The following is a 27,878-nucleotide window of genomic DNA, read 5'->3' as shown; positions in this document are numbered from 1 at the left end:
TGCCTTCACTCTTTTGTGGCACAACTGACTGTCAGTGGAAACTACATGATCGATGATTATATGGATACAATTTGTCCAAATTTTATGTCTTTATTTGAAAAAAATAAAGTAACCCAACTTTCAAATTTTCTTATTATATGGTGAAATCCAAGAAAGCACACAAAGTTTTGGAGAGGATATAAAAATGTACCTCACTCAATGTGCATTTTTTCTTGCTTGACTTGTTTTCTAGCGGAGAAATTAACTATTTAACTAATGTCCAAAAAGCTATTGAGAAATTAAATATGCTATCATGCACAAAGGAGTAAGGTTGGAATTAATTAATTTCAACTCTTGTTGCTCAAAAAATTTTGAGATCCTATTTGTTTTATATAGTAGAAAATCTTTACTTTAATATTATTCTTAATGTTATACCAAGTAAATTAAGCCGAAGAATGGGAAAGAAAAATTCCAAATCATAGTAGAAAATCAATACTTACAAATTTATTTTTAATGTCATATATGTTTAATACATTAAATAATTCTTTATTTGGCTATAGTAGGGATGATAATAAGACAAGTTTTTTGGGTATCCGTCATGCCCCATCCTTAATGAGACGAGTTTGAAATGAGTTTGAAATATTTTTTAAAATCCGGAACAAGTTCGAAAATTGCTTTGTCCCGCCCAATTATATATAAAATTAATTTAATTTAATTTTTTTTTCTATTTTTAATATATTGATAATTGTAATAATAAAAAAATATTTTTTAATAAAATAAGTTATAAAAAAATTATAATATTTTAATTTTTATAAAATATATTTATTTTGATATAATTAAAAAATGTTAAAAAAAATTTTAAGAAAAAAATTAAAAAGGTTAAACAGGGTGGGATGGGGCGGTATGCTTGCTTCACCCCACCCCACCGTGTTTAATTTTTTTTAATGGGACACAGATGAGAATTATCTTGAACAAATAAGGTGGAGTTGGGATGAGAGTGATCTGTCCCAAATCCACTATGCCGTCATCCCTAAACTATAGTTCCACAAAGACATTATTATGACTACAGTTGGATCCATAAATATAACCGATGATGAAACCTCATTAGACTCTTCCAAGAGGCAAATAACCTTTTTAGGCGATGTATATGCTATAATCTCCATAAGATTAACCTAAATGTAAAAGGAAGAAAATGAAAATAGTAAGATCGATTCAATGGCGAAATTGATGAATCATGTAAGTTATTATAGAATAGTGAACACCTAGTAGGTAAAAATAGAACATTAGGACTTAGTGATCACTACACTGTTATTAAGATATGATGATAATTTAATTATTAAAAATACTAAATTATATAAAATCTAATTTAGAAAATTCAAAAAGATGCTTTAGCATTTTTTTTTTTCATCTGATATGAAAAAAGTTATTTTAAGTATCATAATTAAATATTTTTATGTTTCAAATAAAGAAATAAAAGGTAAGAATTTTACTTCAATATCATCAATTAGCAATGTGTTAATGACCCAAGATGCAATTATATAAACTCAATATTATCTTTTGCATGGTCATGTTTCAGACCTCTTGTGATTTTATTCATGTCTCCATATAAAACAATCACATATGAGATTCATTTATTAATATGCAATATTCTACTTGGTTGTCGATATTATTATTCCATTATTCAATATACCTTTAAATGTTGTGGAATTAAAGTACATTTAAGAGTATTTCTATTTAAAATATTTTTACTAAAATTACTTATTTCAATACTATAAATGATTTTTCAAAAGTTTAAAAATATTTCTTAAATTTTGTTCAATACCTAATGCTTTTTCAAAAATACTTTTTAAATTCATAGGTCTTTCTAAAATCTTAGTCAATTTGACTCTTAATAGAAATGAGTGATATTAAGACACCAACTTAAAAGATAAATACTATACTTCTACCCAAATGCTTTTAAAAGGGGAGGTGCACACTCTTGGTACCATCTTCAAAAGCTTATTATGTAGCATTATTAATTTATCTAGCTAGACAAATTAATTATGATTTGATAGAGAATGATAATTGAACGTTTAATAAAAACAATTCGTGGGACCAACGATGTGAAATTTCATCTGGTTGTCTCATATGCAAAAAAATAAATTTGGTAATTAGTTGGTTTTTTTTAGGCCTTGATAAAAATATAGAATATTCCCATCGTGGTCCCGCTATTTTCTTTGAATAAAAATATTGAATATTTCGAAAGTATCATCTCATTGTTTTCTTAAAATATGGCTTTGACTTTTGAGTCGATGAGGCGATGAGGCTAATAACGGCATTTTATAAAGGGATTAAGATTTTGTAAGGATGAGTTCCCATTCATATGGATTTGAATTTTGGTCTTATTCCGGGAAATGACCAAAAATTATTACTGATAAGTGATAAGGGATACATAAACGGTGATTAAAAAAAAAAAACAGGTAAGGCACGAAATGGGTCAACGCCAATAACTTTGGGCTAGAAACCATTGACTGAAAATCCACCATCAACACAAATAACTTGGCCAGTGATGTATGAAGCAGCAGGAAGGCAAAGGAACGCAACTAGTGGTGACACCTCATCAGGCTCTGCAATTCGGTGGAGAGGAGTTCGAGCGAGTAGCTGTGGATATGCGGTTGCCATAGGGTTGTCCTGGAGAGGAGAGGAGTTTTCGAATGTAAGCTAGACATGTGGTTACAACAACTACAATAAAGAACATTTATGTATTGATTCATATTAGCAGCATAAAAGAGCTGTAGATGGGGACGATTTATATTTATTTATCTTACCGGCTCCAAAATAGGTCTGACGGAGGTTCTAACGGTCCATGGTGCAACTGCGTTTGTGCGAATGTTGTCCTTAGCCCATTCACATGCCAAGTTCTTGGTAACTTGATTAATCGCTCCTGAAAACAGCCATGATATCTATGTAAATTAATCAAACCCTTTTGAGCAGAGACCTTCAAGTATTTTTGCTATTCTAGAAACATAGATAAGATATACCTTTGGTCGCGGCATAAACAGACATGTGAGGTAGGGATATCAGGCCAGCTACAGAGGAGATGAATATGATACTCCCTCTTCCTGATGCTTTCAAGAGGGGGTGTGCGAGTTGACACAGATGGTAAGGAGACTCAAAGTTGGTTTGGAGTATAGATGAGCAATCTTCAGCTGTGTAGTTTGTAGGTGCTTTCAGTGCAACTGTAGCTGCATTGTTTACCTGAGAGTAAACATCATCCACAGGTAATTAGGTTGGAAAATGATCGACTACAATCAATTGCATGCCTCCCCATATGAAAAGTAGGACAGCTGAACTATCTAATCCATTAATTGTGGAGACAAGAAGTTGAAATTTGTTTTCTTATTTTTAAATATTGTCCTCTTAAGACAAAGTAAATTAATCACTATTGCTAGTAAAAGGGAAACATCAAACTTATGGGGACGGCAACTCTAAGGAAGATTACAGAACTGATCTCATCCAACTCACAACTCTCAAAGTCAAAAGAATGAAAAGGAAAATCTCTTTACCAAAAAGAAAAGAATCCTTCAAAAATTACAATATACACAACATAGATATGACTTCAGTGCGGAAGGACTTCCCCAAATCTCGGATGAGGTCCTACTCCCTCTAGAAGACCCATAGCTGATAGCGGTGGTCTTAAAGTCTAATATATGACAACCACGAAAATGTCAGATACCCACAACAATAATAACATTATAAATTAACTAGGAGTGATATTTTAATCTAATCCCAACTACTGCTCTTACGAAGGGGCTGCAGGATTGGCTTCTTGTGAAACTAACTGATATACAGTTGATACACATCTAATCAGATCAGTGGAAAATGCAGTTTAGCTTGAGAGTCTTGATGATGGAATGAGGTGATCCTTTTATTTCTTTAAAAAAAAATAAAAATGTACCACTCAATTATGAGAAACAAAGCTAGTTATGGATTTGCTTTAGGTAAAAAACACTTACAAGGATGTTGAGCTTGCCCTCAAAAAGAGAGGACACGGTCTCCGTCAGCTTCTCCCTTTGAGCTCTAGATGTCAGGTCGCAAACTGAACCACTCACTCTGAATCCCTTTCCCTCCCATTCTTGCAAGCGCTCATTGAGTTCTGTTTGGTTGCGAGAACATGTATGCACAATTGCACCCAGTTCTGCTAGTTCTTCTACGATGGCATATCTGAATTGAAAAGCTCACACACATGACAATTAAGAAGAAATAAAAATCTAGAGAGAGAGATGGAGGGAGAGATGGAACAGTTACTAACCCAATGCCTCTAGTGCCGCCTGTGATCAAAGCGGTCATGCCCTTGAGAGACCATCTCTTTGCTCTGCAACTTGGCTCCGAGGCCGCCATGTTTTGCTTCTGCAAGTGTTGCTTTTTCTGGCTTGGGTTGGAAAAAATATAAGAGATGGGCCTAAAAGACCGGGAACCAAAATCATAATTAAATCAAAAGTTTTATAATGTGTGAAATTAAAAACAAGTAAACAACTGGACTTGTCCCCATCCCGTTTGCTCCCCGCCAGCTGTGTGCATTAATATATAGCTTACTTTGATCATCTCAATTATTTGAAGCCTTCCTTGGCAAGCAACATAGTTGACTATCATGAGGCCCTTGTTCTGTTTTAGGAAACAGATATTAAATATTATTCACTTTTGAAACCTTAGATCTTTGGTTTTCATCCGGAGGAAAAAAAGAAGATCAACCCATATTGATTTTTATTTTATTTTGTTTTATCTTTGTCATCTTTGAGCCTTTGACGAAGACTGTAATCAGGTAAAGATGGTGTGGTTGTCCATACTATGTAATAAATTGGAAATAGATTCAAGTTAATGTTCACATATAATTAAAAAGGGAAGGGTGACTTTGAAATACAAGATACAACTGGCCATATTTTCCCCAGGAGGCAGTGGTCATCATCACTGACGGAAAACTCAGTATCCACGTCAGAGGGAAAGAAGTCTATGGCGACTTTGTCTGCAGGACGACAGGTGTCCATTGGTGGGAGTGGCGTAACGGGCGGGATCGTTGCCCACAGAGCCAACCCAGCCCGTCCCCCACCTGTTTGGATAGGCTTCACTTCACTCTACTATATGGGCCCGAGAAGGCCTCCTATGCTTTCACTTCATTTCTGTCCAATCACTCCTAATCACTATTCTTATTAGTAGTGATAAAGGAAGAATATCACCTTCATATTACAGCTTTTTGGTCTGCTGAATCTTATGCCAGTAAAATTGCTTCTCTCTTTTTTGGTGGGGCCCACTGAGTTCAATCCCAGTTGAAGCCTTGAAAGTGGAAGCATCATTTTGTGCTGTACATAATACAAGCAGTTCATTTATTCCCTCCAACAAATTGGGCTTAACTAGCTTTCAGGCCCAAATAATTCAGATTCAGCCCATTAAGGCAGTTCCCTTGTCCATCACCCGCTTCGTTCAAGGCCCATGAGGGAGTAGTTTTTACAAATATTTTAGAAGGGAGAGGAGATAGAATGTTAAAGCTGTGTACAAATATTTCCGATAATAATGTTTAGTGTAAATCTGAAGACTATTTCAAATCAGTCAGGGATAACAAAATTGACTCGACGACTGAAAAAAGTCTTGCATACAAATCCTATTCAAAATCCATGGTTAGAGAATGGGGGATATACTGCTAGTTGCATTTTAATAATCCTTATGAAACCCTATATTAAAGCCGACTACGTCAATAGATAAGGTGATAAGCATGGCATGACATAATCTACTGCTAAGTTAGAAAGTGACTTGAATTTTAAACTTGGGGTTGGTTGATCATTTGTCACTAGAATTACCAAGGCATTATTATAAATCTTATAATTGAGTCATCACTTCGCATCGTAACGGCTCATTTATTATAGTTTTCTCAACAAAGCAAAAATAATGAAAATTATAGCACGTTTTTTCAATTTTTTTTCTATGTGACATAAATGATATAAATTGATTTTTATTTTATTTTATCAATTTAAGGATATTTATGTCAAATAAAAAAAAAGAAAAAAAGAAAAAGGAAAAATCAGTGTTTCAATGCCGTGAAACATTGGTCAGCATTTGAGCTTGGAAGTTGGAAGTAATTAATAAGTTTGTGTGAACGTCTACATTGGGAAAATAATAAGAATAATATATAGTGACGAGCATAGAGACTGTAGGGCATAGAAGTTGACAAGTTCAACACCCCATGAAACATGGGGGAGTGATTTCTCTTCCTTGCCGTGTTAGCTATGATCTAGGTCCATCATCCTTAAATAATTAATCAATCAATTTCAATAAAATTAGCCTACCTCCACAAGCAAGAGGATGATCTCTCTCCCTCTCTGCCTCTCTCATGATGTGATATTAATTAAATGTTTTCTAATCTCAGAAAGGGACATTCAACCAAATTCTAAAAATGATCTTTCATTGCGGATGTAACATATGACGGAAAATTCTAAGCGGGTCAAACGGTTGAACCAAAAGTCCTACTAGAAACAATTAGTTATAAAGCCAAAGGAATTTGTTACAAGCCAGCTAGGTTCCATTTTTAGTTATATACCATAACTTACAATACACATACTAAAAATTATGAAATGACCCATGAAAAGAATTACTTAATAATCAAGGTTGCACAAATGACTAATACGATAACACTCTTGAAATTGTTAATTAATTTTACCATATGAATAATTGTATCAAATAACTGATTACAACTTTCATCTCAAATGACTTTTTGTAATGGGAATAACGTTTAATTCAAATCATACTTGTCCATTTTACAAATAAGTTTAATATTTTACGATGATGTATTACTAGCAACTAGTAATTAGAAATAGTTGTTGATATAGAAATATATTGAACAAGTAAAATAAAGCAACACTTGTACAGCCCAATCTTTATCACTAACCCCTTGAGCAAATTTGCTTTGTCTAATTAGCAACGCCCCTGTGGATCAAGATGAGTAGAATATACTTTATAGTAATGGGATAGATAAAATACTAAATTACTTAAGAAGATATTAACCTTATTATATACATGTTATGCCGTCGGGTAGTAATCAGTTTAGTGGTGACATGTCCATATAAAAATTGGAAATCTTCAACATGCATGTTTGTGAGAGTTTTTCTGTATTTTTATTCACTCATTTTTTTATGAAAGAAGGTACCAGTCACAGCTATATTTGTCTTTTTTTATTTTAAAAAGCAATAAATTCCAAAGATAACAACCCTTACCGACACTTTCTCTCCAAAATATTTTAATGATCAGAGGGTAAGAAAACAACATGTAATTATTCAATCCTTTATGCAAGAATCTGAGGAGGTGCGAAGTTTCATAACTCCAGCTCTTAGTTGTTTGAGAAAGCAAGCTATTGAATGCCATATGGTATAAAATCATTGTTTCATTATAGGAACACTAACATAAAGTTTAGCTGATAGAGGTAGGTCCTGATCTCTACTGTTGCCTGGTCACTCAGTGTCATGTCACTGCAGCCAATAATATTGGTCCCCGACTACAATAATTTAGAATTTGATTTCTTGAGCTGAATAATGCAATTATCTCTGTTTTTTTTTTTATTGAAAGCTTGGCCTTTGTTTTTCAAACAAGTTGAGGAATGAAAACATTTTAGTGGGTAGAATCTCCAGAGATGAGACAATGTTAGTGGTATATTTTAATGGAGAAGCCGTCTGATTAGTCTTCGAAGTGGTTTTAATATAATAGGGAAATGGTGGGTATGTCCATGTCCATTCTCTTGCATCTAAATATTTGGAATTCGTGGATCAATTCTTCTCTGTGGGAATGAGGCCATCAATCATGCAAGGATTGTCATCAAGTGTCATTGCAGATGAATAATTTCAGTGGGTGAGTTTTCTCCTGTGGTCTCTTCTCATGTGAAAATTTCAGTTTCCTTTTCATCATACATACAGGAGAATACCTCCTGCTATGATCATCACACTTATTTAAATCATTTTAGAGAATACCTACGGCTATGATCATCACACTGGTTCATTTAAATCATTTTAGAGCATGTTTTATAATAATTTTAAAAAATGTTTCTAATTTTTTTAGTATTTGAAAGATTAAAATTTTTAAATGTTATAAAAGATAAAAATGTTATTTAAAAATACTATCAAATGCAATTTTTAGTCTTTCAATAAAAATCAATTTACTACAAATGCATTGTCCTTAGGCTGCATTTGGTTCACATTTAACTCTATATTACATTTGGTTCTTAGGATAAAAAATGAGATATATTTTTAATAAAATAAGTATGTTTTAAGATTTTATTTTCATTGGGATAGGATAATATGTTATACAATATTTCCTTTAAAAAAAAGTTATGTGTATCTTATTATTTGTCTTTTTTTTTTTATTATTATAAAAAAGGGAAAATCTCTATCATATTTTGTATTGTTTGCCAATTGTTTAACAATTTATCATTTAATAGATTTTTTTTATCTCTTTTTTAATATTTTCTATATTTAAAATGAGAAGATGAAATCAATGTTTTGACCTTGAATTAAGCTTGTTCAATATTGAAACCCTAAATTGTATTTAGATTGAATTTCAAATGACGTTTCAAAGCATATTTTTCTTCGTATATTATTAATTATTTCATTTTTTTATATTAGATATTTTATTTTATTTTTGCTAAAGTTTGGTGACCATAATTTTTTTTTTTTCAACCTAAAAAACTTGTACTATATATATATATATATATATATATATGTATTTTAAAGTTATGATGATGATTATATTTTTCTTCATCATCCATAGTTTTTTTTATTTCAAATTTTTCACGTAAATCTATATATTTTTATTTTATTATTCTTATTATCTATTCTCATTATTTTATAACAATTTTATTTAATTTTACTTTAATAAAAGGAATCATACTCATATTTATAGAAAATTGAGGTAATGGAACTTGGATTGAGAATATTTATCTTTTGTGTTATTCTATCTTTTATTGATAAAAGACTTCATAAATTTCATTGATATTTAATTTTCTTCTATTTAATTCAATTAATGAATTAAATTTACTAATAAGGTAAGTTAATTTTGTTGTTGGAATAATAAAATCTGTGCCAGTTACTAAAACCTTTTCCGATGAGTCTCCTTTTATGAACTACTTGATCACGTTCACGGTTTCCTTTTACCTCCATTGAATCACCCAGAACTTCTAGAATCCAATTTGACCCTCGAACGCAGTACCAATGAGGAAGCAACGAGTCCTCTAGCATCAGATGTGGCTATGCCGGTCAAATGGGCCAAGCATAACGCTACAGACATTAAAATATAAGATCTTGACCCTTCTCAACCACCCAATATTCATTTTAATTTAAATTAACCATTAATTAAATTTATTATTTAATGGGAGGCGAAATTCAGTCAATATATTGACCTGTAATGTTGACATTATCCCCAAGGCAAAGAGTTTAGCTGCTGGAGAGACGGAAAGAAAGATACATTTTAAGCCAAGCTATCAATTAGGTGGTTTATGGGGACCCAAAAGTCCTACATGGCTACAAACACAATATTAATTGAATCCTTTACACTGCGGGAGACTCTTTAAATGGCTATCCAGCTACCCTACCAATCACGTCATGGCATGCGGGTGCTGATCAAGTGTTTAGTCAAGCCAACTATACGTATTTATTGGAATTCTATGAGTGCCTTTTTAAAGCTTTTTATAAGGGCTTTCATGTGGATCTAATATGACGGGCTACATACAAGTATAGCCTAAGAAAGATGAGACGAGACGGACGGTCAGAGGCCGCAGCGGTAGTCTTTATTTGAATGTCTTCCCGACCAGGCCGCCACCACTCATGCATGCACTTTCTTCGTTAATTTTGTAAGCTTCTATTTGTATTAATTCTTTCATTTTATTTCCATTTCGAGTTGTAATTTATTTTATAAGTGGAGGGATTATATGATTGAAATCAGTCAATGGTGTTTCAAATCTACTAACATTTAATGAAGAATATTGCTGTCTAGCAAGCTATTTTATTAATGGTTTTTACTGAGGATTCTTGCTGGAGAAGCAAGCCTATAAAGAAGTGTCAGAATTGAGGAATAGTCCAAGTCTAGTACATGAAATTAATAGCAGGCACAGGAAGTTGTTATCTTCCAATAAAATGTCTACAAGAGGAATCTTGTAAAAATGGATTTCAGGCAAATCAATTTCTCAATTGATGACCCATTTGGCTCCAACGTAAGCTGAAGTGCTTTGGTACCTGGTTCTTAAAAATAGTATTTAAGAATATATTTTTTAAAATTGTTTTATAATATTTTATAAAATAAAAATTTATTTACAAATTTAAAATATTTTTAACCTATTTTTAAAAATTATTTTTATATTTAATATCTTATTTTTAATTATTTTATATGTTTGAATAATTATTTTTTAAAATAGTTCTCGATAAATGTATAAATAAAAAATAACTAATTTAAAAACATTTTATTTTATTTTTTTAAGAATTAAAAATAGAAAACAAATTTTGATTGTTAAATATCTTTTCCTTCTTTTTTTTTATTTTTTATTTTTGTTCTAGATAATAAAAAAACTATCATAAAAAATCATTATCAAATAAATCTTAAGTTTTCTTCTTACAAGATTTATAATAAATAGAAGAAATTTATTATTTGTGGCTAAACCCTCTTATTTTCAATTTCCATATACCTTTAACGGGTAATTATACATATTATAAAGTTTACTTCACAGCAAAAGAAAAGAGAGAGAAAAAAAAAGAGGCATGCATCTGAAGCTTTATTTATTATTATAATTCAATTATTTTCCCCCCTAACTTAAACTGAAAAATGTTTGAAACCACGGGACACGCGCCCTCAATTTTGTTTTTTTATGCAAATTTTTAATCTTTGAATTTAATTTTAATGATTTTGCCCATATTTTAAAAATATTTAAATTATTAAATTGTCTTTTTGTCTCATAGTCTTCTTTCCTAGAGAAATTTTAATATTATTTTTTCAACCTTATCTTATACCTTTGTTTTCAATGACTCAATAATAATAATAATAATTGAAATTAAGAAATCTGAACAGAAGTATAAAATGATTAAAACCAAAATTGGTATGAGCAGTGAGCAATCCAAGCCTCCAGGGTTTTTTTATCTCGAGATGTCAGATGAATCCTCTGTTAGGGATCATGATCTAAAGAAAGTGCTCTTACCTCTCTCTCTTCATCACGTTAATAATGATATTGATATGGTTAATGGAGACACTGATGATTTCAACAATAATTGAAGATAAATGTTGTGTTCGCAGGCGCACTTCCTTTCTAATGTAACCCACCTTTCTAGTTCATATATATGGGAGGTTTTTTTTTTTTTTTTCAATTGCAAAATTAAATGAAATAAAAAAATAAAAAATTATTAATATCAATCTGGAAATCTTGAGTTTGGGCTCCTTGGTGTTGAGATTTAAAACTTTTGGTCAGTTGGTGCAGTGAAATGCTTGTGGACATGTATAGATATTAGAGGGTGTTGGATGGACATGTGGCTTTTCTGGAGCACATGTGGTTGCCACCCCGCCATCATTCCAAAATGCTGCCATTCTAGCTTCACCCTTAATATTACTACCACGTGTATAATTACCTTCCCTGAAACACTATTTGAAATTTGGAATCGGGCTGCTTTGGTTCGGAGCGAACGATGGACTCATTTTTTTATTTTTAACACCTTTTTTTTTTGTACATCAAGTTTGGGCAAGCTCACGAGCTGATCAACCAGTCTTTATCAGTAGATGCATTAATTACGCTCTTGGGATAAATTCTGAAAATGAAAAGGAGTGTGTTGGGATACAAAGTGGTGCAAATCAAAGTCATCATACGACTTCATTTTGATGGATCCCTGCTACCCATGTCATTTCAGAGGGTTATATAAGTTTGTCTGTAAGCATACACCCTCAAGGTGTAAGACCTATCATGACCCACACTGGTGATTTTCTGAGTCTTTTGTTTCTCCTTCCACAGAAAATTGCAGGAAAAGAAAATAGAATACTCATTACAGTGACTGTGTAGGGAGCCGACTAATAAACCAAAACAGGTAGCTACACTGAAACAGCCAAAATAGGAGTACCCACCACTTCACCTTCCAAAACAACCCCCTCAGCAAGAGAAGAGACTTTTCTCATTCAATTGCTCTCACTTGTAGATTCTCTCAGGTAGCTTTCAGGTCTCCATGTTGGATGTAGAGTCGCCCTCATCCATCTGCATTCATCTCCGGCCTCCACAATCGCCTCTGTTGCTATACCTTCATATATGAACTGATCTTTGCTTTTCAGCTCGGTCAAGTTGATCTCAGGTTCTAGCACAATGGAGCAGGCACGATTCTGGATGTGGACAAAGCGGAAACATAGTTTGAGTTCTCATGTTCAAGCATCCACTAATCCTTCATACAGTGATTCGTGGGAAGAACAGGCTTTTGCAGAAGATGCAGCTGGGCCTCTTGGAGGGTGTATTTGGCCTCCAAGGTCCTATTCTTGCAGCTTTTGTAAAAGAGAATTCAGGTCAGCTCAAGCTCTAGGTGGTCATATGAATGTTCATAGGAGGGATAGAGCCAGACTAAAGCAGTCTCCAAGTCCCCACAATGAAATTCTTCACCATCACCATCAAAATCACCACAATCATACTCAGCATCCCTGTTCATCTTTGGGTTTTCAATACCCATCTCAGGTTTGTACCTTTGTTTATAACCCTAACCCTAATTCTGATCCAGATGTTCTTGCATCACCTTCCTCACTTTCTAGGGTTTCAGCCCCAAAAACTCAAGAGAATTGTATTGAACAGATCTTGGTCCCTCCTTATTCTTCCTCTATCATCCAAGAGCACAAAAAGAGGCCTCCTTTTTCTCCCGCACCATCAAATCCAAACTCGGGTGCGGATGGATATATTTGCGTGTCGGATCCAAAAGCTGAAGGAGAAAAGAGCTCTAGAATTCTAGAATCAGGATGTTGGGCTAAAGGGGACTATATCAAACCTGATTTATCTGTAAGCTTGAATTGGGTGGTCCGAAGAACTCGTCAAACTGCGTCATCAGGTGGCATGGAGGAGACCATTAGTTGCAAGAGAAGGAGAACGGATTCACCATCATTATTACCTTTCTTCCTTAAACCAAGTTCAGGTGATAGACATCACGTCCAACCAGAGGTACTTGAACTTCGCGCAAGCTCCTTAGAAGACTTGGATCTCGAGCTCAGGCTTGGTGAACGGCCAAAGGTGAAGTAGAATTGCAGATCCCATGTCCTTAAATACAGATAATTTTTATTTTTCTTTTCATTTCTGTATTTCTTATTTTAATTCTCCCTTCAATTTCTTTTCCTTTTCCCTTTGATCTAATGGCCAAGCCTCTATGCTTTGAGTTTGATCACTTGGTTCCCTCTAAGTCCCCCATGAGCTTTCAGCTTGTAACAATCACCATATGGAAATCACAGAATTGAAAAGTCCATCTTTCATGGAAGAAGGATGGTGTATTATCAGTATATACATATCAGGTTGTTACTACACATTCCTAGTTAATATCATGATTCTGCCGATAAACACTACGGTGTTCCAGCCAAGGCTGATTAAGAAGTTGAACTGACAATACCTATGCCTTCATAATATGAAATTATTTTTGTCGTACTCTTGCCACCACTACTGATATAGATTAGTATAGTTGTGGCTAGGGTTTCTCTGGTGCAACATATCATGATACAGAAGACATGCACGGTTAAAAGCAGTCCAAGAAACCATCCTGCGCCCAGGAGAATGTATTTGTTCAGCAAACAAGAGGAAGAGAAGGACAGACCTATAGAAAGTTGAACACTGTCAGATGAGAGTATATGCGAATGTAGGTACATAAGATGGAACGAATGGAGAGAGAGAGAGAGAGAGAGAGAGAGATTTTGAATATTAGCTAAGGGGTTTAGAAAGATAGATTGGTGAAGAGAATAGGCATATGTGCTCGGTTTTAGGGGGTGAAGGAACTGACTGAAAATGCATGGAATATTATTCCTAGTCAGTAAGTCACTGACATTCTATCAGTGCATAACTAAACTAACCCACAATACACACAAAGGTGAATTTTCAAGGACATATAAGTCAGATACATTGCAACATGGATTCCCTTTTTTCTTGTATTATTATCATCATCATCATCAGATCTGCTGCGGTTACAGTATTCCCCCACAAAAATCCATTTGCGTCTGGTCTCATCTCTCACTTTTCTCTCTCTTTCTCAATCCCTCCAAAATTGCCAACAACTCTTCGGAATCTATCCATTTAAGTATTGCACATAATATGATAAATACACTTTTTAAATACCACAGAATATTATCGCATCACGACTCATAAGCGCTATCTACGCTTCTTTTGTTTCTACTTGTGTACACATAATTAGTTATATATTTACACCCTCTCAATGACAAACCCTAGACGACTGATGAAATAAAGAATAAAGAATCAAACCCATCTAAACCCTAACCCTAGGTGCAGTGCTTGTAATCGTCCAGGATGCGAGACGATCATTCTGGGTCGGTTTTTCTTCTTTCTCTTTAAGGAAAAATGAGTACACATTGTCTTTGACTTAAATGGGTTTGCAGAGAAACTGAGAAAGAGCCTTTGTACGGAGTGAATTTAAGTCATACCCAACAAATATTTTCCTCCCACGTCTGAGAATCACAGCTTGCTTTAATGAGTTGAGGGTCTTTTCGATGTGGGTTTTTTGTTTTTTACGATGCATGTGAAAGGGAAAGAGAGAGAGAGGGTGGGTAACTATGTAGAAAGACGGTCGCAGAGGGAAAGTAAGATTGTTTGCTTAGGCTTCTACGAAGTACTTCATCTGTGTAAGAGAGGGATAAAGGTGATTGGTTGGGGTTTGTCGTGTTTAGGGTTGTGAGCTGTGAGTTGGATAGAAGTTTGCTTAGTAACGGCTAGCGAGGTCTGCTGACTGCAGAGGGTGTGAGTGAAGTTTTGGGAGGGCAATGCAGAAGTGCACATGGGGCATCTGACGTCCTTTCTCTGTTCTTTTTTAAGTATATGGTTATTATAGAATTGAGTGAAGAGAATGGGAAATTATTCTCCGCTTGCGTAGGTTACTCTGTATAGGTCACTAGGTGATTCCACAATATTCATTAAACTATGAAATTGTTTCAACAAAAAAAATTCCAGTGTAATTGGGTTGGATTTAATTAGGTAATTGTTTATACTTGTCTTGACAACTAAGAGGAGTATATTTGCATGGGAGAGAGTTCCTGTCTCACCAGCCCACTGTTTTCTCTCTCATCGTCTTAATTATCAAAATATACTTATGTACATATATAATGGGCCTGATCTACGTACCCATATTTCCTCAATTGTATCAAAGAATTCATTCAGGATAGCGAACAAGGTTTAGGCACGTGCAGCTATATATATATGCGGTAACATTAGCACAAATTAGTCTGTACTTGGCTAGTAAGCTTTTGAAATGAGGAGTTTATGTAATGCAGGACTTGGCAATCTCAAAAAAATCATGAATAGTACTCCATTAGTTTGCCTACGATAAAATCTGAGATTTTATCGCTTAATGAACTATAGTTGTCTAAAAGTCGCATAGGTTCTAACAATAAGCATCAAGGATGTAGTACAAATAAGGATTTAACAGTTTCTTCTGCTGCTACACGCCAGTGCTTCTACCTAAATCATATTTTTCAATCTTGAAAGTTCTTATCTATTGCCTAGTTTTCACACACACACACACTGTATATATAGAGGAATACATAGTGAGAAAAATTCTTCCCCTATATTACACCACAAAATGATACTTCCATTTAAAACGCCCGATGTTGGTCTAAAGTTGGAGAAGCTTTTGCCATGAGAAGGGTTTGGTCAAATCATCAACAATTAAGCTAGTCAGAGGTGGAAACATATGATACTCGATCACGTTGAGCTTGATCATATACAAAATTAAAATCAATGATAATATGCTTCATATGTGAGTGAAAGATTGGATTAGCACAAAGCTAAGTGGTTTCCACATTGTCGTGGAGAACAGTTGGCAAAGATTGATTGTTGATGTTTAGTTCTTTGAGAAAAGAATGGATTTAATTAATTTCTTCTGCAGTAGTAGTAACAAATCTATATTCTGATTTGGTCATTAATAGTCGATCAACTATCCTTTTCTTGCAAGAGGATGTAACATGGTTCTTTGAGAACCATGCTACCAATGAATGTATAGTTTTTGATGAAAAATTGATTTTTCACCTATAACAAAAACATTATCCACATGGATTAGAAGATAAATTGTTATTTGATTTCATGAATGAATAAATAAATAAATAAGGGATGTGTCAGATTTGGAGCTGACGAACCATAGTTGAGCAAGAAGTGACTCAACTCTTGATACCAAGCTTATGCTACCTGTTTTAAGCTATACATTGCCCTTTTGAGTTTGCCTGCATAAGATGGAAATTTATTGTGAGTGAAGTTGATCATATAAACACCATTTGTCAGTTTGCCTTGTGAAAACGCTTTGTTACATATAGTTGTCAAATCGGCTAACCATGAGAGACAACTATAAAAAAAAGCCAACCTATAGGTGGTAAATTTTACAAATAGGCTAAATGTCAAGACATCGAGAAAAACATTTGGTCGCGTCTCACTTTGTAGTGAGAAATGGGTCCAGTACGTTTTTGCTTTTGATTGTGGTACAATCATTGGTTTGACTATTAAACCGTGAACCAATAACTTTTCCAGTTCATTAACCGATTTGGTTATGAAAACATTGATAATATATATAAGGTATTAAAGTATAGTTAACTCTCTGTAATGAGATATTTAGTTAACTTCAAAATTGGATTATGTAGGAGCTACAATTATCTTGTGGATCCCAATGGTCTTTACTCGAACTTATATTCTTTAATGACATAATTTATGAGAGTTGAATTGATTCTTAGTTTACTTGTGTGCATAAAGATGTTTTGGTAAATGTGCAATGTTACACAAGAGTTAGTGAATGGTTTATTTAAATTGAGCTAGATTAAGTGACCTAATTAAGCACAAGGTGGAGTACCCAAGTCTCTTAAACCCATGACAAGCCTATAAATACCCTTTTTAGGGGTCAGGGTTTCACTCTTGATAGTTTTGTTTTTTGGCCACTTAGAGAAAAAAAAAAAAGAACCTTATCCTTCATCATTTGTGAGGTCTCTACCATTTCAATGTATTGGATTCAAGGAGGAGCCATCAGGTGAAAGATTACTGCATTTGTAGGAACTTCTACAAATTTGGAGTTTTCTACACTAATAAAAATTGATTTAGGAACATCCGGATCTAGGTAAACACATCTAAACTTTTAAATTTAGATCTTCAAAAAGTTTTTATATACTTGTTTGATTTTGTTGTTATGATCTAGATAGCCTTATGAAGATTGCAAGCACATAATTGGCACACCTAATCGATCCAAGGTTAGAGAACGGAGTAATCCAAAATTCCCTACAACCACCTTTGTTGTTAGAATAGTCCTTGGGCCAATGGTTAGGCTATTTAGACTTTCAATAGTAGTTGGTAGTTGTTAGGACATTGAGTATTGTTTATTATTAGCAAGTTTGTTTATTTTTATGTTTGGTCATAGAAGATTTTTTTTAACTTAGAATGATTTTAAAATTGACTTTTGAAGGAGGGTAGAACTGCTCAAGCGGCCTGGAGCGCTCAAGCCATACCACTTAAGTGTTCAAGGTGCTTAAGTAGTAGGTAAGCTGGCTTGAGCAATCATGTAGATTCTATCGAGTTTTTCAAACAAGTTTGATTCAAAACTCTTCCAAAACTAAAACTCTTCAAGCTTTTGCATATAAATACCTTTCTATTAACCCCTTTAAGGTTAGAGATTAAGATCATTGAGAGACCTTATATTCTTTAAAGAAGGTCTTTTAGAGAGAAAACCTAAAGTGTCACACCATTCCTGATATCTCAATTAAGGATTTGATATTTGAATCTTGTTTTGAAAACCTTCATCCCTTCGACGAGGTTGAGGTAATCCATTGGAGCAATTAAAGGTTATTGTGTCGTGAACGTGAATCAAGTTATAGGTACTAGAGAGTAAGTCTTTAGGATAAAACGGTCAAGTAAATCTTTATAATTTGATTTCATATAATGAATTTAGATTAGTAGACCCTAGACCTCATGGTTTTTTATCTTCATAGTTAGTGTAGAAGTTTTCTACGTAAAAAACTTATGCATCCCTCATTATTTATATATTTTTATATTTGATGTTTGAATTATCTATAATTGATATAATTGATTATCCTTAACATCTCGTAGGATAAAAGAATTTAGTATAACATATAAATCTTTATTGATATATTTTTTTAAAATCACCCATTCAACCCCCTTTGGTGTTCCTTATAGAACTTTGATTTTTTAGTAATAAATGACAAATTGTTAGTCAAGTTTGTGTCCTTTTTAAAAGTGAAGTCATAGTTAAAAAATGAATCATGAATGTAAATCATAGTTATAAAATATACTTTTATTAGGTGTGAGAAAATAAAGTAAAAAGATTTGAATAAAGAATAAATAACAAGTTTAACTTAATATATAATTTTTTTTTAAAGTTTGTGATATTACGTTATTTTAATAAATAAAATTAATCTATTTAATAACTTTAAGTTATTAATTAAGTTCTATTAAGCCATTTAGTTGATTTAACAAACAACCTCTTAGTGACTCATCCCAACGATTAACCCAAATAAAGCTTCGTGTATCAGCTTAGGGTTATGTTGTTGAGTACTGGGATAGAACCATGGTTTTTTGTAAGCTTGGGCTTACTCTTCCCGACCAAATTGCCCCCAAACACCATCACATCTAATTCATACTCGCTATTGTAAATAAAATCTTAATTCTACTGTAATTTTTTTCTATAAACAATTGTATTTGATAGGATTCTTAAGATCATTAATTAGGAAAGGATAGTAAATTACAAAATCATCTTAGAAAATATTAGGTTGAAAAATTAATCACCTTTTTTTATATATCTATATTAGAACTAATTTTTAGGAAAGTTTTCAAAAACTATTTCTGACAAAAAAATTTTATAACATTCCTTCAATTTTTTTCTTGTCATTAATTTTTTTTTTTTTTAAATTCATTTTTGCAATCATATAGGTCTTTAACTTCCTCAAGAAATCACTATTCCCTCGAACAGTGTACGTAAACAAAGGGCTGGCCAGCCACTGAACTCTACATTCCTGATGGTCTTGCTTGGGGCCATCATTATTTAGCCCAACTATAATGGAATTGGGCTTAAAAGGAAGGACCTGATTTGGGGCCATGCAGAGCGCCACCGAAATTGCCAAATTGGCCACTAATCCTCCCACGCCAGGTGTTCTAGGCTCAGCTTCCACCTATAACCTAACGGTCCTAACCGGCTAACCTTTCCCCACCTACAAAGAGAAGACGTAACTATTAGAAGAAGAAAAAAATCAAGAGTACGCAACAATTAAAAAGTAAACAGAATAAACGTTGGCTTTGCAATTTAAAGAAAAAAAAAATGGAACTGTTAGTCGGCCAACCATTTATTTTGTCACACGAATCATACATTAATTTTAAGATAAATCGTCTTTTTTGTGTTTTATATAACGATGATGGAATAGTTGGTAACCACATCAAAAAGCCCCTGCACGCCTCTAGCCAACCCTAAATTTCTTTGACTGGATGCATTGCACTTGTATGAACAACCAACTAACAAGCTTTGAACTTATGTGAACCATATCATCACCAAGTTTCACTGTCACACATGTCGTCATTGTTACATGCGAACTACTTAGTCGGATCCAACAACCCCACGTCAGACCCTAGAGGCTAGAGGACGGTGACGCCCCCGACGTTAAAATATACCCCATAACGCCCCACTTCATTAATCAATACCTTAGATGTCGTTTAATAATCACCTCTTCGTGTCCTTACTGGGGTACAACATACTGTATGGCATCCGTAAAGGAGCATGATTTTGACAATTTAATGAGAATTGACCTTTGGGTGATGGATCTATAGTTTCTTTTTTGGGAAAAAAAAAGGATTTGTGGCGATTTTAAATACTATGTAATTTTTCCATGGGCTTAAATTACGTACTCGTACATGGTTCTCACAAGCTTTCAAAAAGAAAAATCTAATGGAACCGTCAAGATCAAACACGATAGGATAGGAAGGAGATAAGAAGACATCAGACTATTATCTTAACCATTTCAGAAAACTTGGAAAAGTTGTTGATAAGCTTCATGGTACTTGATTAATTCTTTCAACTTCGTGTTCCACTTGTTGATCTTATAATCTAAAATATAATCTAAAATGAAGACTTCAAACATGGTTATCTGCCCACCATACCGTCCACCATGGGTTTCAATAGTGACATTAGTTAATTACTGTCTTATGATCAGATAAATGTAGATGTTCAATGGAGACTCCGTTGAATATATGGTAATTCGCTTATTCAAACTTTGAAGCTGTTTTTTTTTAATGTTCATTTTGTAGGGTGGTTTGTTGACTGAATTGTGTACTTGTATGTTACATATATAAAATGTCTAGAAGGAAGCTAGCCTGTAGGTGAAGTTCACTCAACAAAAACATCTTCTCCACCGACAGTTGACCACTTGTATTCGCCCCCAAGCTCTCTCTTTCTCCTGTCTCTCTCTTTCTCACACACACACTGTCTTGGAAAATGGAGATTAATCCCCCAAGTGTAGAAAAGTTCGAGCAAATATCATGCAACTTAGATGAGCAGGGTTCAGGGGAGCAAGTTCGGGCTTATACATGTACCTTCTGCAAGAGAGGCTTCTCAAATGCACAAGCCCTAGGAGGTCACATGAATATCCATAGGAAAGACAGGGCCAAGCTCAAACAAACCGAAGATGAAAGCCTACTCTCTGTGGACATGGAAAAGAAGAATCCCTTAATCCATCCTCAGCCATCTGCAGACAACTTATCTCAACTGGGATCAACGGAAGGCAAAGATTGCACACTTAAAAGGCCATTGACCTTGTCTGGAGAAGACGATATCAGTCCTTCAGGGAAAGATGGCATGGAAAAACTGCACCAGCTGTCCTTGTTTTCTGAGAAGCCATCAAAGGGCAATGATCAAAGGGCAAGTTCTGCTGGCGGGCATGAGGAGAAGACAAGGCACAGTCATCATGGTTCATCTCAGAAAGAATTGGACCTGGAGCTTCGTTTAGGGCCAGAACCCCATGAGACATCTGCATCCGGATCCAGAGAGTTCTTTTGAATTTGCAGAGAATAGGGTGGATGTGATTTAATGAATAGGTTTTCTTCTCATCCTTTTCTTCTACTACTTTATGTTCAAAGAGATATAATAACAGCCGTCTTCTAAAGGGAATAACATGAAGGAAAATAGTCTATGCTTTTCCTATAAACTTCTAGTGCAACTGATGCATGAGTAGAAAAAGGAAGTCGCTTTTGCTTAGTTCTTCGTATTTATTCAAGTCTTTTTCCAAGAAATTCATGTTTATGTATTGAGTCTCCACTCATTCTTTCCCTCCCTGTTGGTGATGCTTTGATCCTTATCTTTGCCGTTTGAAGCTTATTTAGAGATCATGAATTTAACATCATATGAGAAACCAATGTTTCAGATTGGTTTTCTAATCTGGTTTTTGAGGGATTTGCCTAAAAAAGAAAATCTTCATGCTTTGTGGGAACAATAAAGAAAAAGAAAATCACTCCTGAAACCTTAAAAGGATGATTGAATCCTATTCCAACTACTGCCAATGGGATGGGTTCTACATATATGGTTAAATTATACAGGATGACAGAATAATCATCAAGAAAGAGGCTTAACTGATTAGTGTTTTACAACATCCCATTGGAATTAATGAATCATTCGATTGCAAACTTCCTTGCATTTCAATGTATGAGCTTATCCAAACCCTAAATAATAAGTCTATGTTAAGGAAATTAAACAAGATGGGCTCATTTCTGCTGCATAGACAGCAAGGAATAATGTCTAATGCTATGAAAAAGCACATATATAGAAGGATTGGTTTGTTTTCAATGGAACACAACAAAGTGGGCTAGTTGAGTATCATTTATAAGAGAATGCTTTAATAAGGATGCTTTCCTCGTACCATAACCACTAGCATCATGTTGGGCTTAGTTATACTTCATAACAAATTATATACTTGGAGGGTTTAGCTATGGAATTGTAGCTACCTTAGATTCTCGGTGCCTATAAAAAAGACACCACCAATCAAATGGTATCACATATACAATTTTTTATCTCATTATTTATATATTGATTTCATTTATTTGTATCTTTATATCGTGATTTCATTTATTTGTATTTTTTTGTCCCATTTCTTATCTTATCATTTAATAGCTTTGAATCTCATTATATATTTCAATGATTCAAATATTTTTTTACGATAAATACCATTTTGGCATGTTAGCAAATGTTGTACTTAGAATAGTGACATTATAATGCATATAACTTTTGTCATTCAAAGAAAACTTGAGAGAGTAGACCATTTAGCTCTTGGTTTAGTTTGGCCTTGCTTTTCAAGAATTTTGTTGGATGCAATTGGTTTTACCCTAATTTGACTTTTAATTATTATTATTGACTATTTATTGTAGTACGATTATAATCAAAGAAGGTATTTTATTTTTATTTATTTGTTTGTAAATGATGAGTTTCATGAGCTTGAAAATGGTTGACTTTGTAGTACATTTAAAAGCCGACACATGGGAATTTCCTTCTCTTTTTTCAGGCATTTTTCTCTTTTCAATAGGTCAGATTCCCGCACCTGCACCAAACTCAATGACCCACAACCACATGCACAAACTATGTGTTTTGGTGGAAGAATAACAAATAAAATTTTCTTTTTCTATGAGAAAAAAATGTCAAAAGCAGAGATGGAAGCAGACGTACTCAATAGATACCACGAACAACCGGCCAAATGCTGTGCCATGACAATTGCATAATGGTGGTTGCAAAATGGGCTGGGTCGGTTCGGTGGGCCCTCTTTGCCAAACTCGATTCATTCTCGTAATTGGCATGTTGATTGCCTGCGCCGTACGGGGGCAGTTCTCGATGGGCTATTAAATGCAACGGACTACGGAGGAGTGAAAGCCCAAACTGGGGCCAAACTTGCAAGTTGCAAGCATATATATATATATATATAGACACATTATATACGGGGTCAGAAAGCAGTAAATTCCATCTGAGGCATTGTTCAGACACAATATTTACCCCCCCATTAATGGAACATTTATAAATGGAAGAAATATAAAGATCCCAGAAATAAAAAGAGAGGTCAGCCTCTGACTTTCTACTTTATTGGCATTTGCCTGGGGCACGGTTGTATCTTCACACCCCCCCCCCCACACTTTATTAGTTGGATTATATTCTCTCTACAATGACAAATATTTTTTGCAACATTCCATTATTTTATAAATATTAATTGTATTTTTTTTTTAACCATGATATCTATGAAATTCCATATATGAGAGAGAGCCAATTTTATTGGTACCGTTAATGTAATAAAAAATTTTAATTTTTTTCTGTCTCTCTTGAAAGAATCAAATTAATTAATCAGCAATTGAAAAATTAATTATTAATTATAGTCAGTGGCCTCATCAACTGTCATAACCATTTAGGGGTCCGTGTTTCAATTCATAGATATACATACAATATATGTACATATTGTTGGAATTTTTTTAATTAAAAAAATGTTTCAAATTATTAAAATTTTAAGTCAAACCACTCTCGAATGTGAGAGCATTAATAATAAATAATAATTAACCATCCCTTGTAATGCAGTTCCATTTGGCATAATGGAAGTTTTTAAAAAAATCCATGTAAAAGAATTCATTTATTAATCTACTTTAGGAAGATCTTTTCTTGGCCAACATATTTCCATTGTTTTATAACTTAGTCTCATTTGTTTATGCCTAATTTCATATTTTTGCACCTTAATTAGTGAATTAGATTTCATCATATCGATTCAATAAGATTTGGTTCAAATCTTATTTGCTTATACCTAATTCCATATTTTTGCACTTTTATTAAATGAAGTAGATTTCATCGTATTGATTCAAGAAGTTAGATTTTATTCAAATCTATTACAAGTAATTATGTATGAGATTTTTTCTTAAATATAAATAGATAAGATTATAGATTCTAACTTTTATTATAAAAATATTTAAGGTTTAAATAATGTTATTTATAAATTTTTTTTTCAAAGACTTATATTTTTTTTTTAAATCTATAATCATTTATAAATATTACAGATTCTAAACTTTGTCGTAAGAACATTTAGGTTTATCATAAATAATAGTTCTATTTGTTCAAGTATTTGGATCAAGCTTTAATCTTATTTAAAAACAACTCTAATACCAATTCTCATATCCAATTTCAATCGTTTCATATGAAAATCAATAAATACACATTGATATTAAATCAAATCTTTTATAATATTCAACATTGCATTTTATAAATTTGTTTTAAGAGTCATCATTGTTGCACCTATGCTTAAAATGTTTTAAAACAATAACAATGAGAACAATTTTCCTTATTTTCAAATCTAGTTTATTTATTCTCAAATTTGGAGGGGTTAGAGAGCACTTAGTATTTAAAATGTTTTTAAATTAAATTATATTAAATCAATAAATGAATTCATCAAAGATCCTTGCAAGTTGTTTCTTCTTCTTTACAATCTTTATGTCTAGTGGTAGAGCCAAAGACTTTTTTTCAGGGTGGAATGAAAAAAATATTATATTATAATCCTCATTTATAAATTATAAGGTAATTAATAGTATTTATTATCATTATTAATAAATAATTAAATAATTTCAAATATTAATTATACAAATGTATCAAATTAATCAACCATAATACTAAGAACATTTAAAAGAAGTTTTTGATTTTACATAAAAAAAAATATTATCAAGAACATTTAAAGGAGTTTTAAAAGAAATAAAAATAATTAGAAATTTTCAATAATTTTACTTATTTTGTAGCAAACCCTTAAAATTATTTTAAAGAATTCAATAATTTTTATTATAAATTTTGATATTTTTGAAGAGGAAGAGGTATGCGCTTTTAGGTTTCATTGTCTTATAATTAGATTTTATTTATTTATACCTTAGTTTCATTTTTTGAACTTACGGTCAAAGACTTATATTTTTCTATGTGCTTTTAAAAATAGAGGTGAGGATATTCATAAATAGCAAATCAATATCTTAATTTTTTTTTTTTTCAAATAACTAAGTATAAGATAGTTAGAAATAAAGGCTTTTATACTTAGGACTTATGTCTCATATAATAAATCCTCATGGCAATAATAGTAGCTTAAAAGTATTATTTTTTATGATTTAGATAAACTTAATAAGACAAAATCATAACAAAAAAAAGTATAAAAAGAAAAAAGATTAAATAAACAAGAAAATAAGTATGAATATTAAATAAGATTTTATTTTATTTTAAAAATTTTAGTTCAATCTTAATACTTTATCGGTAATTAATAATAAATATTATTTTTTTGTAATAATATTTAGTTGTCATTTTTTTTTTTTAAATTCTAAAATTAAATTTATATTTTCTTTTGGGAAAATTGTGGGTGGCTAGTGTTTATATTTTAGCAAGTATATACCCCTTTGTATGTGTCCACGATGAAATGAATGGACAAATTAATGAAAATATATTTTTAAAGAGGGAATGTGTTAAAAGATAGGATATTGAAGGAAAATAAGGTGGAGAGGGTAATAGGTAGAGAACTTGGTAAATTTTCAAGGGAAAGTTTAAAATTATTTTATTTAAAGATTTTCTTCTAATTTATAGATGAAATGAAATTGAGCCCTCAATTTTACCAAAAATAAAAATTCTAATTATGGAAAAACATTTTCTAATTGGGATAATTACCATATAAGGTGGATTGTGTGTGATAATGACATAAAATAGTCATCTACTTTGATAATTCATGGGGAGGATAAGAAAAAATAGAGAAAATTATTTCAAAATCTATTTCATACTATAATAAGCTAAAATACCATAAATGTCCTTCAACTAAAAGCTTTTGAAAACATTTCACCTTTGTTGTTAGGATATCTAAGTTACTTTGGTCCCACATTCATTGTAATCATTGACATCCGAATTTTTAAATCAAAATTTTAATTTTAACCTTGAACGATATTATATATTTATTTAAATTTATTATTTAAAACCAAAATACTTTTAAGAAATATTTCAAAATAACATGTAATGAAGTTTTTTTTTACTAATTTCTTTTTTTATTCTAATGTTCAATTTTATTAAAAACAAAACAAGTTTCATAATTATGTAATGAGAATGATGAATTTTTCATATATATATTTAAAATTTTGAATTGATAAATCATATTTTTGTATTGAGTTTAAGCAAGATAAAATGTTTAATTTTCATTTGAATTGTCTAAAAAGAAAAAGAAAATGATGGAGAATGTTTAATCTTTTATATATATATATATAATAAAATAATTTTAAAAAATTATATGATTTTCCTATACTTTTCCTTTGTATAGTGTTTTTTTTTCTCTTTAACTCTTATATATATATATATATATATATATATATATTCAATGCATCGAGTGGACTATGTTAATACGTATAATATGTTGAATTTCAATGAGGTATAAAAAAAGATCTCTGACTATTACCTTTATTATAAAATACAAGTACCAAAAAATATATTATAATTATAATATATTATAATAAAATCTAATTAGACAATTTTCGAACTTTTTTACAAAAGTGATAGTTTTTTAAGATCATACTATACTCCATAACATACTTATATTAGGAATCATTTTTAAAACCAAATGAAATATTAATTTGAATTTATGAGATTTGTAGTTATATATATATATAAATTATTAAACAATTTCAATGTATTGAGAGAATGATATGAATATATTTATATGATGTTCGAATAGGGTATAAATAGGCATTTCTATAATTATTACTTTTATCATAAAATATAGGTAGGGACATAAATTATTATATTTACTATATAAATACACAAATGTTACAATATATCACAATATAATTTAATTTATTTATAAAAAAAATTTCACATGCGACATCATACAAATAAATAGTTGTATGTTATTCCATTTATGAGCGTTTATGAAAAATAATTGTTCATTTTATTAAGATAACAAAGTTTTTAATTATATGTTATATATATAGAACGTCATAATAATCTTTAGGTGTGGTTTTTATTTAAGAGATATTGAATTTTTTTTTATATCAAGTTCTTTAAAAATTCTCAATTCCATTTTTTAATATACATATTTTTTCAATATCGAAACACTTCATAAGAGATCCATAAAAAATTAAGGATAAAATCGAAGATCCCTTAACCAACCTTAAGTATCCTAAACTTCATAACTTTATGTGGTACAAGAACATGTTCCTAGTAAAAATCATATTAAGATCATATTGTAACTAGCATTTTTGAAAAGAAAAATTTATTTCAAGTTTACCTATACTTTTCTATAAAAAGATTAAGATTAAGATAAGAGAAAAAATTTATATATTTCTTCTTCTTTTTTTTCACTTTTCCAATTTTTTTCAACCCATGTACAAAGGAATTTATAAAAAAAAGATAAATTTATTAAATATACCATATTGATATCATAATACAAAATAATAAATTAGATTAATAATGCATAATTTATTAGATTATTTTTATGATAATTTTAACATTTAAGTAAATAATAAAATTATCTTACTTTTCACTTTTCTAAGTAAAATTTTTGTTAAACAACAAGTTTGGGACCAGAGTGAAAAATAATTTTTGGGGACATGAGATATGCACTATTAATTATACTTATCATCATTAGAAATTTATTTATAAATAATACCGAAAAACATGTTAAAG

At 31.9% G+C, this 27,878-nt stretch overlaps 3 protein-coding genes across 4 annotated transcripts; 2 read left to right on the top strand and 1 right to left on the bottom strand.

Annotated features, from left to right (window-relative positions):
• Positions 1-2,279: 2,279 nt before the first annotated feature.
• On the bottom strand, positions 2,280-4,508 carry LOC100258048 (tropinone reductase homolog At2g29290). Its single transcript, XM_010655942.3, has 5 exons — positions 4,271-4,508; positions 3,975-4,182; positions 3,000-3,216; positions 2,787-2,902; positions 2,280-2,649 (listed from the first exon to the last, which is right to left on the bottom strand). The coding sequence occupies exons 1-5, from the start codon at positions 4,357-4,359 to the stop codon at positions 2,476-2,478; spliced, it is 804 nt and encodes a 267-aa protein (XP_010654244.1). The 5' UTR covers positions 4,360-4,508; the 3' UTR covers positions 2,280-2,475.
• A 7,535-nt stretch (positions 4,509-12,043) lies between these two features.
• LOC100259726 (zinc finger protein 10) lies at positions 12,044-13,487 on the top strand. 2 transcript variants are annotated; one of them, XM_010655943.3, is made up of 2 exons: positions 12,044-12,679; positions 12,794-13,487. In XM_010655943.3, exons 1-2 carry the CDS (start codon positions 12,320-12,322, stop codon positions 13,229-13,231), a joined length of 798 nt encoding a protein of 265 aa, XP_010654245.1. In that variant the 5' UTR covers positions 12,044-12,319; the 3' UTR covers positions 13,232-13,487. The 2 variants fall into 2 exon arrangements, with proteins under 2 accessions (XP_010654245.1, XP_002271403.1); XM_002271367.5 differs by having other exon boundaries at positions 12,044-13,487.
• Positions 13,488-20,623: 7,136 nt separating this feature from the next.
• LOC104880194 (transcriptional regulator TAC1) lies at positions 20,624-21,319 on the top strand. Its single transcript, XM_010656051.3, has one exon. It carries the CDS (start codon positions 20,673-20,675, stop codon positions 21,231-21,233), a length of 561 nt encoding a protein of 186 aa, XP_010654353.1. The 5' UTR covers positions 20,624-20,672; the 3' UTR covers positions 21,234-21,319.
• Positions 21,320-27,878: the final 6,559 nt, after the last annotated feature.

The sequence above is a fragment of the Vitis vinifera genome, chromosome 8, assembly GCF_030704535.1.
Source record: "Vitis vinifera cultivar Pinot Noir 40024 chromosome 8, ASM3070453v1".
NCBI lineage: Eukaryota > Viridiplantae > Streptophyta > Magnoliopsida > Vitales > Vitaceae > Vitis > Vitis vinifera.
Note: the sequence above shows the minus strand (reverse complement) of the source record. Positions and strands in the feature narration are given on the sequence as shown.

Coding starts and splice junctions, on each gene's coding strand:
- LOC100258048 (XM_010655942.3), bottom strand. CDS start 4,359: ATGGCGGCCTCGGAGCCAAGTTGCAGAGCAAAGAGATGGTCTCTCAAG. Junction 4,183..4,270: donor GGCGGCACTAGAGGCATTGG/GTTAGTAACTGT, acceptor TTTTCAATTCAG/ATATGCCATCGTAGAAGAAC. Junction 3,217..3,974: donor AGGGCAAGCTCAACATCCTT/GTAAGTGTTTTT, acceptor GTTTACTCTCAG/GTAAACAATGCAGCTACAGT.
- LOC100259726 (XM_002271367.5), top strand. CDS start 12,320: ATGGAGCAGGCACGATTCTGGATGTGGACAAAGCGGAAACATAGTTTG.
- LOC104880194 (XM_010656051.3), top strand. CDS start 20,673: ATGGAGATTAATCCCCCAAGTGTAGAAAAGTTCGAGCAAATATCATGC.